Source organism: Cherax quadricarinatus, chromosome 59 (assembly GCF_038502225.1).
Source record: "Cherax quadricarinatus isolate ZL_2023a chromosome 59, ASM3850222v1, whole genome shotgun sequence".
NCBI lineage: Eukaryota > Metazoa > Arthropoda > Malacostraca > Decapoda > Parastacidae > Cherax > Cherax quadricarinatus.
The window spans coordinates 5,670,873-5,686,554 of record NC_091350.1 but is presented as its reverse complement, the minus strand read 5'-3'; the positions used below and the strand labels follow the sequence as shown (position 1 = coordinate 5,686,554).

Here is a 15,682-nt window from a genome sequence, read left to right as displayed (position 1 = left end):
TAATGATATTAAACTAACATAATGTTACGTACACGAGTGTTATATGTATTGTGTATCCACTTAGTTACATCTGTGAGGGTTGAGCTCTTGCCCTTGATACTGATGAAGGGCTCTTGATCCTAGGAATCTGATCTAGCCTTCCTTTCCTTGGATCCTCCAGGTGTTGTTTGACTTCCACGGGTTTAGTGCTACTATAAGTTTGTTATCTGGCCCTTGAGCCCCAACTTGGTAATGCAGCTAGTTGTTGTGGTTACTCCTTTCTCTTTTGGGTTGTCATATCTACTTTTGCATCACGTGCCAAGTTGACCTTCACTACGCTTCTTGGCTTTTTATATCCCTGTGGCTCGTTTGACCATCTAATTTCCAATGTCCTCTCGTTCTGTGTTCTCATATCTCAATCTGTTCTTACCAGATATGTCGTATTTTTATCTTCTATAACCCTAAGACCTACTGATTTAAAAGCCAGCTCTCACCTAACTTCATATTATCAGCCTTTGTAGCACACCTTCAAACTTTATCTAGTTTCTTTTATACTTAATGAGATTAGGGATACAAGCAGAGTCTAGTTCTCCAGCAGTGGTCTTAAGGATGCTGTGTACAGTGAACTGAATCCCTCCTTATTCTGATTCATGAAGGTTGTTCTTATATTTACCTGCTTTTCATATACTATTTTCTTTTTAAAAAAGTGTCCCATAGGCAAAAGGTTTGGTATGGTGTTCTTTTCCTCTTTTTGAATTTTGAGTTTCCTCCCTTTGAAGTTGTACTCTTCCTGTGGCTTTCATCCTCTTGATCCCGACTTCATAATCATTTATTTGTGAGAGTTGATATCCAGTAGCGACTTGTTGGACTATTTCAGTAGCTTACTCAAGTTAAACCATGATGCAATCCCATTCTTATTCTTCTATTAGTTTTATATACTCTGCACACACATATAGTATTAGGAAGAGTAGGTCCAAGAATAAAACCTTGTGGTACTCAGTGGCAGATCTACATTTTTGGGACCCTGAATCTTGAACTGTTATGGGGGCCCTTCACAACCCCTAATCATACAGTAAACCCAAAATTTTTAAGCAATGTGGATTAAAGTCACTTCTGTGGTCCCTCCGGGATTAGAGGCCCCTGAAGCTTAAGCTTCATTAGTTGTACAGTAGATACCCCTGGTGGTACTGCACTTGTTACTTTCCTTTATGCTTATACTTCTCACTGTGGCTGCTATGCAGTCTCTTGTCTATTAGAATACCTACCTAGCCACTCCAGTTTAGTTTTTTAATTTGTATATTAATCTCCTGTGAGGAAACAGTGTCAAAATGCATTTTCAGATCAAAATATACTTGTACTGTTGTTATTGGAAAATAGAGCAGGACCTCAATTAGGTCTTGTAGGTACTACTATTGAACTGAATTTTAATAACATTCTTGAAATTTTGAATACAGCATACATTATTAACAATAACAGAATAAACATAAGGAACATGCAATATATGTTGAGTATATGTACTAATTACCTAGGGTAAAAACATACAAAGAAACTAGTGATTTCAATTTTTTTTTATTTACAAATCTTGGAAAACGTTCTGGGAAAGCTGTAAGGACACATGAAGAAACATTGTGTGTTGACTTCCTTACATCATCTCCAGACACCAGTGTATTTCTGGATGCTCATCCTCATTAGAATACAACATGCTGCATTTATAGGAACCAGGCTAACCTTTTACTCCTAGAACTTGCACCAATCAAATTAAGTATATCATACAATGACTGCTTCCATACAACCATTTGGTACCTCACACTCACTGGTTCCCAATCAGCCGATTTACAATTATAGCTTTGTCCTACACAATCAATCACAAATGAAACAACTGTGACAATAGATTTTATAGGACAAATATAACAAAAATAAATTTATGTACAAACAATATCACACTGGAAACTATAGATCCAACCATAAACTGAGCGTCCCAGTAAAGGTTCGATTGCTGATAAGGAAACAGTTGAAGACAGTGTCCCATGCTTTGTGCCTTTTGCCTCCATAACTTTTAAATTTACTAAATTATCTGCATTTAATTAAATTTTACAAGCAATATCAGCTTGACATTCACAGCAGGTAATGTTTTAAAGTATGTATGTCTCAAGGTTCAATAGAATTACAGTGCTATGGAAAGTCTTTCATTGTACAGACTCAATCACCGATGCCTTTAAATGCATTTTCAAAAAGATCAAATAAACTGGGTTTAAATGTTGAGCAGGAAAGTTCTACATATGATATTTAAACCTATGGCACCATCCTTCTTTACCTACCTACCACAGGTAACTGAGGATGTACATACAGTTGTGTATTAATAGTTGAAGATGCACTGCCTTTCAGCTACCTATACTAGGTTTTCCACTACACAGTAAGGATTTTCAAGCAAAACCCTGTCCAAATACTGTATTCCTTTTTTAGTATAAACTACTACTAGTAGAAATGTATCACTCACCTAACACTTTGATGATCTGCAGCCAAGTGATCTGTATATATCTTTCTGTATTTTTATCCATGGAAACAAAATACAGTTATGTCAACATACTACAGACTCTGATGACCCAACTACAGTTTACTTGGCCAACTTTCCATCTGTGCCAGTACCATCATTTGCATTGCCACTCACTTAACCTGCCTATTAATCTTTCCTTTCTATGCATGTGAGCACATCGTAAAGTGGTGCAGCCAAAATCACTCATGTTGATATTATCGTCTCCGAAGGAAGGATGATGTCCATGAACTCATAAAACTCTTTTGTTGTCGGTCTTCTTCAGCTTTCTGGCTCAGCAATAACTCTTGTTCCTGAGCTTTCCTGTGATTTTCTCGAAAAGCTGCAAGAGGGTTGTCAAATGTACGGTAGTAGTCAATGACTTCACGAACATCTGACACTTCTGATTCTGCAATTGCTGTAACAAAAGGAGCAAAATATTATTTAGCAATAATAGTCTACAGGGCAAGTTTCATTTTTTTTTTTTTAACAAGTCGGCCATGTCCCACTGAGGCAGGGTGACCCAAAAAGAAAAGAAAAAGTTTTATATCTCAGTTAAAAAAAATGCATTCATGGCAAATTTAAAGTTTTTCAGATTTTTTATTAACAAACTGGCCATCTCTCACCAAGGTAGGGTGACCCAAAAGAGAAGAAACACTTTCACCATCAATCACTCATCACCGATTGCCAGAGGGTCACCAATACTTATTTTTTTTTAATAAACACATCGGCCGTTTCCTCACCAAGGTAGGGTGGCCCGAAAAAGAAAAACTTTCACCGTCATTCACTTCATCACTGTCTTGCCAGAGGCATGCCTACACTACAGTTAAAAAAACTGTAACATATCAACACCCCCTCCTTCAAAGCACATGCACTGTACTTCTCACCTCCAGGACTCAAGTCTGGCTAACCAGTTTCCCTGAATTCCTTCATAAATGTTACTTTGCTCATACTCCAACAGCACATCATGTCATAAAAAACATTTGTCTCTGCTGGCTCTTATCTAACATGCTTGCTGGATGCCTAAGCTTCTTGCACTCAAAATCTCGTTTGCTCCCTCCCTCCAACCATTTCAAAGACGACCCCTACCTCTCTTTCCCTCCACTAAAGATTTATATGCCCTCCTAGTCATCTTATTTTTCTCCATCCTCACTAAATGTCCAAATCACCTCAACAAACCCTCTTCACCCCTCTGAATAATGAATAATATCCAAACTCCAAATTCTCTGCATAATATTCACACCACTCATTGTCCTCAAACTCGATATCTCTACTGTCTCTAGCCTCCTCCTTGCTGCAACATTCAATATTGATGCTTCATACCCATACAAGTGTTGGTACCACTAAACTCTAGTACATTCCCCTTTTTTAACAAAGATGTTAATAAAAACACTTTTAGACTCAAAGAAAATTTACTTGATCAATCAAATTTCAGAACTGAAGAGAGGGGACACCCCCCAACCCACACCCAATTAATCTGTAATAAGAATAGAGATTCTGGTAACAAAATTTTTAACACGCTGGCCGTCTCCCACCAAGGCAGGGTGACCCAGAAAAAGAAACACTTTCACCATTAGTATGACTACGAAAACTTACTGCGTAACATAAAGCCCAGCTCTAAAAGGGACTGATCGCTCATGTTACCATCCCAGCGATCCAACTTGAGATGGTTGCGAGGAGAGGAGACAGCATTACTATCCCAGTCCACACAGATTATCTGAAATGTGCATCCATATGAGTGTGAGCTGAATACTTTTCTTTAATCAATGACTGTAATACCTCAGTATAACAGACCTCAATATAATGGACTTATGAAATAAGACAAATTCTTCTAGGTAAGCTGTAAGGAGGGGTGAGAATGCTGCAATTTGATGGACCATCTGAACTGTGATATCAGCATGCTTCTGTCAGGATGCTGTAAATTTTAAATGCCTAAGAATAAATGCAGAGAGTATCATTCACAAATAGTGGTAAATGGCTGGAATGAAATCAGAACAAAGTGTTCCAAAACCACTGGGAGATATACTGGAGGAAAAGCTCACAGAGACATTTAAAGAAAAGGGTTTATCAATAACCACTGCCCCAAACATCTTCCTTGTATTTCAAACAAAATACCATTAATAATATGAGCTATACTTACAAAAGAGTAGCTTTTATAAATCTGGAAATAATTTAAAAAATACTTTTTACATCATATGTGAAACCCAGTCTTAAATATGCAGTGCCTGTACAAAGTCCTCAACAAATAAAATGAAATACAAATGAGTGCATCCAGACCACATCCATAATTTACCTATTTTTTCATATACAAAACCACCTCCTGAAGATTCTATTCAGTTTCTGCTGACCACCTCTATACAGTAAGTAAAATGCAATGGATGCTTCCGGTGTATGTTGTGGCCACTTATCATTAATTAAGTAAATGATGCTTTATTTGTAAGTTTTTAAAAGAGAAAAAATTATATTACAAAACTAACCTTATTTAAATCTCGGTTGAGACAGCTAAGATCCTTAACGTGTTTGCCTTCAACATAGCGAGTTGAGTCTCTGAATAGGCGATACCATATGTAACCATTCGGGTCCAGGTGATCAATCACTGGGTAAGCAGTCTAGGGAAGATAAATTGTTGCTGATAAGTCATGAGCATCTAGGTAGTAGGTTGGTAGACAGCAACTGCCCAGGGAGGTACTACCGTCCTGCCAAGCGAGTGTAAAACTGAAGCCTGTAATTGTTTTACACGATGGAAGGATTGCTGGTGTCTTTTTATTTCTGTCTCATACACATGCAAGATTTCAGGTACGTCTTGCTACTTCTACTTACACTTAGGTCACACTACACATGCATGTACAAGCATATATATGTATATATACACATCCCTTCTGGGTTTTCTTCTATTTTCTTTCTAGTTCTTGTTGTTGTTTATTTCCTCTTATCTCCATGGGAAAGTGGAACAGAATTCTTCCTCCGTAAGCCATGCGTGTTGTAAGAGGCGACTAAAATGCCAGGAGCAAGGGGCTAGTAACCCCTTCTCCTGTATAAATTACTAAATTTAAAAAGAGAAACTTTCGTTTTTCTTTTTGGGCCACCCCGCCTTGGTGGGATACGGCCGGTTTGTTGAAGAAAAAAAAAAAAAAAAAAAAAAAAAAACACATGCAAGATTTCAGGTATGTCTTGCTACTTCTACTTACACTTAGGTCACACTACACATACATGTACAGCATATATATACACACCCCTTGGGGTTTTCTTCTATTTTCTTTCTAGTTCTTGTTCTTGTTTATTTCCTCTTACCTCCATGGGGAAGTGGAACAGAATTCTTCCTCCGTAAGCCATGCATGTTGTAAAAGGCGACTAAAATGCCGGGAGCAAGGGGCTAGTAACCCCTTCTCCTGTATATATTACTAAATGTAAAAGGAGAAACTTTCGTTTTTCCTTTTGGGCCACCCCACCTCAGTGGGATACGGCCGGTGTGTTGAAAGAAGAAAGAAGTCATGAGCAAATGATATACAGTGGACCCTCGACTAACGCTATTAATCCGTTCCTGAGAGCTCATCGTTAGTCAAAATAATCGTTAGTCAAGTTAATTTTCCCCATAAGAAATAATGGAAATCAAATTAATCCGTGCAAGACACCCAAAAGTATTGAAAAAAAAAAATTTTAACACATGAAATATTAATTTTAATACACACAAACTGAAGAAGACATGCACAGTTACATGACACTTACCTTTATTGAAGATCTGGTGATGACTGATGGGATGGGAAGAGGGGAGTGTGTTGATGGTCTTAGTGTTTAGAAGGGGAATCCTCTTCCATTAGGACTTGAGGTGGCAAGTCCTTTTTCGGGGTTACTTCCCTTCTTTTAATGCCACTAGGACCAGCTTGAGTCACTGGACCTCTGTCGCACAACATATCTGCCCATAGAGGCCTGTACCTCCCGTTCCTTTATGACATTCCTAACGTGTTTCACAACATTGTCAGTGTCACCATTAAACACTTGTTCAGGTTTCAGTCCTTCACTGTCTATGTACTCCTTGAATTCCTGCACATATTTTTCAGCTGCTTTTTGGTCCAAACTGGCAGCCTCACCATGCCTTATCACACTATGTATGCCACTACGATTCTTAAATCTCTCAAACCAACCTTTGCTGGCCTTAAATTCACTCGCATCACCACTAGTTGCTGGCATTTTTCTAATTAAATCGTCATGCAACTTCCTAGCCTTTTCACATATGATCGCTTGAGAGATGCTATCTCCTGCTATCTGTTTTTCGTTTATCCATACCAATAACAGTCTCTCAACATCTTCTATCACTTGCGATCTCAGTTTCGAAAACATAGTTGCACCTTTGGCAAGAACAGCTTCCTTGATTGCCGTTTTCTTGGCCACAATAGTAGCGATGGTTGATTGGGGTTTTGTGTACAGCCCGGCCAGCTCGGAGACATGCACTCCACTTTCATACTTAGCAATGATCTCTTTCTTCATATCCATAGTAATTCTCACCCTTTTTGCTGTAGGGTTGGCACTAGAAGCTTTCTTGGGGCCCATGGTGACTTATTTTGCAGGTGCAATCACTAAAAAGGCTGTGATAATATGAAATGTTCCGATTGTATGCTTGGAAGCGACCGCGGTGGCTGGCTGGCTTGTAAACACTGGCCAGAAGTGGACGCGTCGAGACGGAAGGAATAGTGTTGGTCGAGTTTTTTAGCGCTAATCGAGGCAAAATTTTTGCGATAAAATGTATCGCTAGTCAGATTTATCGTTAATCGATGCCATCGCTGGTCGAGGGTCCACTGTACAACAAAATTATAAAATTAGCAAGATGTAGTTAAAACACAGAAATGATATACTGTCTGAGGAGGCATGGTAACATGCCCTTCACTTAACAGACATAACCAAACTTTACTTTGGCCACTGCAGATAGCCTCAGTGTGGACTGTATGATCTGATATCTGCTTTTACCTTCATCTACATGACTTCTTTAATAATAATAATAATTTTTATTTCTACAAATATATGTACAAGGTATACAGGCCTAGCTGACATCAATGACATACTGTATCACTATATAGAAAACCCCTTGTTATGCAGAGCATTTTGGGCAAATTATGTCAATTTTGTCCCCAGGATGTGACCCAGAACAATCAATTAACACCCAGGTGCCTATTTTACTGATAGAACTGGGACAGCAAGTGTCTTAATGAAACAAGTCCTAATGTTTCTACCCGTGCCGTGGATTGAACCATGGACCTCAATGTGTGAGTTGAGTGGGCTAGCAATTGAGCTGGATGGAAATCAGCCTCGACTGACTGGGTAGTTTGTTGTCATAATACTTAAGTGCAAATGGTGGTACACCTACCATCCGACTTACGACCTGCTCGACTTATGACCACTCGACTTACGACTGTGTTTTTTTTTGCCAAATTTCTGGGAAATAAACAACTATTTGTGTTGTACACAGTGTTTATCCTAAACCTTACAGTATAAAATACAGTACTAACAGCATAAAAAGTAAAGTAAAACATGAAATACCAAAATAAAACAATAAAATAAAGTCATTACAAAAATGTGTTGATATTCAGTAGTAAAGTTCGACTTACGTCCATTTTGACTTACGACTGGTTTCTCGGAACCGAACTCGGTCGTAAGTTGGATGGTAGGTGTATACTAAAAGTTATATACTGCAAGTTTAACACAGAGAAGATAATAGTGTATAGTCCTTGTGGCTTAGTGCTTCTTTTTGATTATAATAATAATAATAGTGTATAGTAGTTATGGAAGCAGTTAAGTGTAATCATTTACAGTGTTTCAGCAAGTGACCCATAAATATACTTATCACCTTCAGAAATGTCCAATAACTCAAACACCAGAAACTGTTGATTTGAACCACATTTTGTTACAGCAGCTAAAATGTGCATAATTACAGTTCTCGAGATGAGAATGCTTTCCAGCTATAAACAAACTAAAAAACTAATTAAAAGAAAGTATATAGATGTATAGCTAACAAAATAATAAGCTGAGAGTACTTCAAACCAACCAAACTGAACTCACAAATCCTTGTTCATTGGTATAAATAACAATTTCAAACAGTGGAGGAGCACAATGATGCAAGAGGAACTCTACACCAGGACGTTTCTTGAACCGCCAACCAGTTTCGTACTGTAAAGAGATCACATGAAGTTAAAACCTACAATATCGTACACATAGATAAACAACACACATTCTGAATATTATCTTTCATTCAAATTATTGTTAAATTCATGAGGAACCCAGGTTATAGTGCCCACTTGCTGTAACATTAAGAGTAAAGATATCCCTACCTATTCTTTTACAATGAAAATATACCTATTTCTGTTTTTAATACTTAATGTAGCAAACCACTTTAAACATTTATTAACATTCATTTCATAGCACATGAGGTTTAGCATAGTCTCCAACTGACCGTCCATTCAGGATGCACTAGAACATCTCGGAGCTCCAGGACTAGCGTGTATGGTGGCTGGAAGTATGGCTCTTTTAATGGATCCGGCAAGAGCTTCTCACGTGATGGTTCTTGAATCATTTTATTCATGTCATGCATACCTCGCCAAGTACGGTACAGATATTGTTGGATAACTGGCATTTTGGAGAATTCATCGGGTATGGGGTTGCCCTCCACATCAACAGTCGGAGAACCTGAAATACACCAAATACTGTACAAATTAAAATTACGAGGTACATACTGTACATGCAAACAATGGCATTCTGCAGTACAATATATGTATGTCACTTAACAGCTCTACTGCCAAACTGGTGCTTTCCTATACCCTTTCCAAATCAGTAACTGTACTTAAATTTTTTTTTACTGTTGCTTATGGACAATTTACTCTTAGGTTTGCTTAAGTTAAAGTTAAAGTTTAATCTGAGGAAGGGAAGGGTATCTAATTCTTTGAATTAAGAGCACTTTAGTGACATCAAGGTATTAAGTCTGAAAGGATAGGCTAGATTAGGTAATGTTATTTCTTCTGTAAAAGGACAGTGCTGGTACATGGTTACCTAGATTCATTTAGTGCCTCTGTAATTTTTTAACTACAGAGGCACAAAATGAGCCACATACTCACATGATGACTATGCATTACATGATAATGATATTAAACTATCTTTAGGCAATTTCACACTATCCCTGCAAAAAACTGGCATATATAAACTAAATCTTTACATTGTAACACTGTTGCCCTAACAGTACCACAGTAACATGCTGACCCCACCTTTACCAATATCACTTATATACTGACCCCCACCTTTACCAATATCACTTATATTCTGACCCCCACCTTTACCAGAATCACTTATATACTGACCCCACCTTTACCAGAATCACTTATATACTGACCCTACCACTACCAGCATCATTTGTATATTGACCCCATCTTAACCAGCATCACTTATATACTGATCCCACCTCCCCATCTTAATAAGCATCACTTATATACTGACTCCACCTCCCCATCTTAACCAGCATCACTCACATACTGACCCCACCTCCCCATCTTAACCAGTATCACTTATACACTGACCCCACCTTAACCAGTATCACTTATATACTGACCCCACCTCCCCATCTTAACCAGCATCACTTATACACTGACCCCATCTTAACCAGTATCACTTATACACTGACCCCATCTTAACCAGTATCACTTATATACTGATCCCACCTCCCCATCTTAACCAGCATCACTCATATACTGACCCTACCTCCCCATCTTAACCAGCATCACCTATATACTGACCCCACCTCCCCATCTTAACCAGCATCACTCATATACTGACCCTACCTCCCCATCTTAACCAGCATCACCTATATACTGACCCCACCTCCCCATCTTAACCAGCATCACTCATATACTGACCCTACCTCCCCATCTTAACCAGCATCACTCATATACTGACCCTACCTCCCCATCTTAACCAGCATCACCTATATACTGACCCCACCTCCCCATCTTAACCAGCATCACATATATACTGACCCCACCTCCCCATCTTAACCAGCATCACCTATATACTGACCCCCAATTCCCCATCTTAACCAGCATCACTCATATGCTGACCCTACCTCCCCATCTTAACCAGCATCACCTAGATACTGACCCTACCTTCCCATTTTAACCAGCATCACCTATATACTGACCCCCACCTCCCCACCTTAACCAGCATCACTTATACAGACCCCACCTTAACCAGCATCACTTATATACTGACCCCACCTCCCCACCTTAACCAGCATCACCTATATACTGACCCCCAACTCCCCATCTTAATTAACCAGTATCACTTATATACTGACCCCAACTCCATATCAGGAAGCCGCTCATCCCGGTCATCATAACGCCAAACCCAATAAATGAGTATTTGAGTGTTCTCCACGTCTTCTCTTTTTCCTGCTGCTCCTTTTTGCTGTTTTGTTCGTCGTGTTGTGTCTTGTGGTCTGGCTGAGGCTGCAGCTTAGATGCCAGCAGCTCATCCGCCAGACTTACAGTTTTGTCTGGGCCCAACTTGTTGGTGGAGTACTTGCGTAATGTGACCCATCTTATTCCGGTGCTCGCTGTCACTGCACTCCTAAGTTGTCTGTAAGTTACACTGCAGAATACTGAGCGTGGTAAACTTGGGTTAGTGAGAGATAATAGTGTGTTTCTGAGGAGGACACGCGAGCACCCTGATGTTGCCATGTTTGTTTGTGTGTTGGAGTGAAGAGCTGGTGCAGTGAGCCTCGTCTTAACACCATACACGAACTCTTAAGCTCAACCCTTGGCTTATTTGGGAACATTTTGTCACTTCAGACGAGGAACTTTGCCTTCGAGGGGATTTTTGGGTAACTAGCACACTTACTTGGATATTCTCCGAGAGTGTCAAACGCATTGAACATCATATGTTTATATTTTTCGCCTCAGTATAAAACTAAAAGCTCGGTGGTAGCGCATTTGCCGCACAATGTTGAATTAAGTGCTGGCAATCAAGATAAATAGTAAGTTTATTTAGGCACAGGTATACTTAAGTACAATAATCATACATAGTATAAATTACCTAGGATAACCCCCCAAAAAAGGTAGTCACTTATTTCCGTAGGCAAATCTCCTTACAGCTGTAGTGTTGTATGATCCTTGTGGGTTTAGTGTAAGTTTATTTAGGTACAGGTACACATAAATAGTTACATAAATTATCATACATAGCAGCATATGTGTAGATTACCTAGGATAACCGAAAAAAATTAGACAGTGACTTATTTCCATTGGGGTCCTTGTAATAACATTATTTAAACCTTAAAAGTTGAAACAGGCAAGTAACCTAGCAATGTGAATAGCAGTTACAATAAAAGGAAATATACTAGGAATAAAGTCAGCTGGGTTATTTACATTTAATATTAAAGAGAGGATCAGCTCACAGGAATAGATAATGTATGTTAGCTATGCAAGAAATCCCCTCAAGGAAGGTTCCTTGATGTTGGTGAGGGGCTCTTGATTTAGGAAATTGGATCTGTGCTCCAGTTCCCCGAATTAAGCCTGAATGCCTTCCACATCCCCCCCCCCCAGGCGCTGTATAATCCTCCGGGTTTAGCGCTTCCCCCTTGATTATAATAATAATAATATGCAAGAAATCACTCTCCTCCCTTTCTGTTTCTACATTCATTAGGTATCTTTTTGCCCTCTTTTTGAATTGGCTCATGCTATGACAGGCTTTGAGATGTGCAGGCAGTCCGTCCCATTCCTTTATTGCTATACCATACAAGGTGCTCGAGGCCTGACCACCTACTGCAAGTACTACAAGTTGTGTTCCTTTCCTCTAGTACTATATTTCTTTAGTTCCCAGCCTCGACAAACCTGGCAGCAAAATATTCTGGACATTGTAAGCAATTTTATCAATGTGATTTAAATTCAATTGTTTTACTCTGTCTTCAACATTCAGCATATCCAATTGCAATTCATCCTGGCCTACATGCTGTCCTTGGACGCAGGTCCAGGATGAATCTCACCATTTTTTCTGGGCGATTTGTAGTCTGTCTTTCAGCTTTTTCTGCTACGGCAGAGTACCATGTAGAGCAAGAGTAATCTATATGGCATTGTATAAAAGCTAAACATTGGGTCTTGCGAGCCTCAGTAGGTAGACACTGACATTTTTGAGCTATGTATGTATGTATATTGACAAATTTTCACATACCCGAGACGCATCAACCATTAGGGATAAAAGACGTTCAGATGAGGCATACTCAAGATATTTTTGGGAGAAAATGCCAAACCATTTTTTAAATAAAAAATCAAATTAACACTTGCACATTCCAATAACTGGGTGTTAATAAAAGTCATGAGTTGAAAGCCTCATTCAAGTGAGAGCACAGGCCCTCAGACACCAGGGATACAACCCTGACTCCTGCTGCAACAACACCTCTGCTACTTCCTATAAACTCAGTGACGTGGGAAAGGTAGCAGACTAGGATATTAGAACTTGAGAGAACTCAAATAATATAGGTTAAGGTTTTGTTTGGGCATCATTAGCTTTAATCCTCTAACGCTCTCCGCTGTATAGTCCTTGTGGCTTAGCGCTTCTTTTTTTTTGATTATAATAATAATAATCTAACGCTCTTGCTTTATCTGACCTCTTCGCTGACAGCCCCCACCTTTGACAGAATCCTTCTTTGATTTTTATTGTCAGCAACAGCTTTATTACACCGACTTTTAGCTGTATAGCCCTTGTGGCTTAGCGCTTCTTTTTGATTATAATAATAATAATAATACACCGACTTTTAGTTATACTTTCCTTTAGCATTCCTCGTCGCCCTTATTAACTCTCTCTGGCATATTCTTTACCCTCGCTGGTCTCTTATCAAGCATATTACACATTTAGCACATCCTACTCTGCAGCGCTGTATGACCCTTGTGGCTTTAAGTAAGTAAGTTTATTCAGGTATACACAAATACAGTTACATAGAATTATCATACATAGCAGCATATGTGTAGAGAACCTAGGATAACCCTAATAATTTTTTATCCTAGTTTAGGCAAACCTTTCTAATTCATGAAGCTGAAAAAGTAAGAAATATACTTTTAATATAAGGGTAGTCAGTGTGTAGTTTAAGACCCTTTGGTCTAGATCTGATTTACGTATATTAATTTTCGTAATATGTATACCTTCGGTTGTCTTATTTTACACACATAAATATGTTCCTAAAGAAGATATAAAAATGGCACACAATAGAAATAATTATTCCCATTTTTGTTGACATTGTATGCCAGTAATATTGACCTTTAATGCAGTTATCATAGAAAGTTAAAAGATAAAACAATCAATGATTTCTTCCCCGTGAATCTGGAGGACATTCTAACATCTCAAATATAATTTAACAATTCTAAATTGTGGGAAGGTGAGGCAGGTGTCAAACTTTGATTGTTTTGTAAACAGTGAATGGCGGTGGTACAGCCGGCTACTGGTGCTGGAGGTCAGCTGACACTTTTTTGTATATAATTATTGAACAACGCTGATTTAGATGGCGGTAGTGTATTGTACAGGTGTCCCGACGTAATCCAAATTAGTTATGAATGCATTTCCTATTTAAGTATTCGCTATTTTCGTTCTCATGCGATTACTGCTGTTGTAACTTAATACTCGGGATCCCTCCAAGGGAGCTATCCTTGGCGCTAGCAAGAGGCTCTTGATCCAGGGAATTGGACCTGACTACCCTTTCCTTGGATCGAACCTGTTGTATTACCCATTCAAGAGGTAGTACCCTGGTAACGTGCCCAGATCACGATCCCCGGCACGAGTGGAAATAGTGGGTATGTTTCCTTGCACCTGTTGCCTGTTTCCTTACACCTGTTGCTTGTTTCCTTACACTTGTTGCCTGTTTCCTTACTCCTGTTGCCTGTTTCCTTACTCCTGTTGCCTATTTCCTTACACCTGTTGCGTCCATTTCCTTACACCTGTTGTCTCTTTCCTTACACCTGTTGCCTCCGTTTCCTTACACCTGTTGCCTGTTTCCTTACACCTGTTGCCTCTGTTTCCTCACACCTGGCCTGGTGGCTAAAGCTCCCGCTTCACACACGGAGGGCCCGGGTTCGATTCCCGGCGGGTGGAAACATTTGGACACGTTTCCTTACACCTATTGTCCTGTTCACCTAGCAGCAAATAGGTACCTGAGTGTTAGTCGACTGGTGTGGGTCGCATCCTGGGGGACAAGATTAATGACCCCAATGGAAATAAGTTAGACAGTCCTTGATGACGCACTGACTTTCTTGGGTTATCCTGGGTGGCTAACCCTCCGGGGTTAAAAATCCGAACGAAATCTTATCTTAATCTTATCTTATCTTACCTGTTTCCATCCTTACCCATCCTTCTTCCTTCCCCATCTTATCAAAGGTCTGGTCATAAATCGCCTATTGCCTCTGCTCACCTGTTGTAGATTGCATCCTGGGGAAGATCGAAGAGCCACAGTGGAACTAAGCCAGACATTGGCTTTCAATATGATAATAGCAATGAATAGTTTTAGGCAGTGCTAAAATTATTAAACATTAAATAAGGTTTTATTTTTTTTCGCATTTTCTAGGTAGGCACCGTTTATGTTTTACACGCAAGAATGGGACAATCAGCTCTACCGATGGGTTGATGGAGGGAGTTAAGCCTCTACCAAGCTTACAAGGAGAGTGATCTGTGAGTATCTTTAACTTTAAGCACTATACATGTAATTATGATTTGTTGAAGTTATTTCGGGGGAAGGGAAAAGAGAGACGAACTAGATTTAGAAAGGAATAAATTCCTATGGTGCAGGAAGTGTCACTGACTTACTATGTGTAAGTTCTGTATCAGATCCGTTTGGAAGTCAACTGCATAATCCATTTGGAGGAGTGCCCACCAGTTCTGAAGAAAGTTTGAATGTATTCTGTATAAGGGTTAGGATGGGTTTACCTGCATATTAATGTCAGTGAGGGTATTTCTTTAAATGACGCGGTTCTGATTCTGGGACTATTAAGTACTTCTCATATTTTAGCGGTACGCGGACTTGGGATGATCCTCGTCGATCCGTCGCAGTTTTTCAAGCCTTCCATTTATTTATTTATTTATTTATTTAGTAATTTTAGCATACATACAGAGGTACAAAAAAAATACAGGTAAGAGCAGCATGCCAAAGCCACTTATATGCAT

General features: G+C 39.2%; 1 protein-coding gene across 1 annotated transcript; it reads right to left on the bottom strand.

The window, feature by feature from the left end:
- Positions 1–1,529: 1,529 nt before the first annotated feature.
- Positions 1,530–11,266, bottom strand: LOC128698749 (mitochondrial import inner membrane translocase subunit TIM50-C). The gene is made up of 6 exons (XM_053791099.2): positions 10,839–11,266; positions 8,952–9,184; positions 8,561–8,668; positions 4,987–5,118; positions 4,106–4,226; positions 1,530–2,927 (listed from the first exon to the last, which is right to left on the bottom strand). Exons 1-6 carry the CDS (start codon positions 11,218–11,220, stop codon positions 2,728–2,730), a joined length of 1,176 nt encoding a protein of 391 aa, XP_053647074.1. The 5' UTR covers positions 11,221–11,266; the 3' UTR covers positions 1,530–2,727.
- Between the last annotated feature and the right edge of the window lie 4,416 nt (positions 11,267–15,682).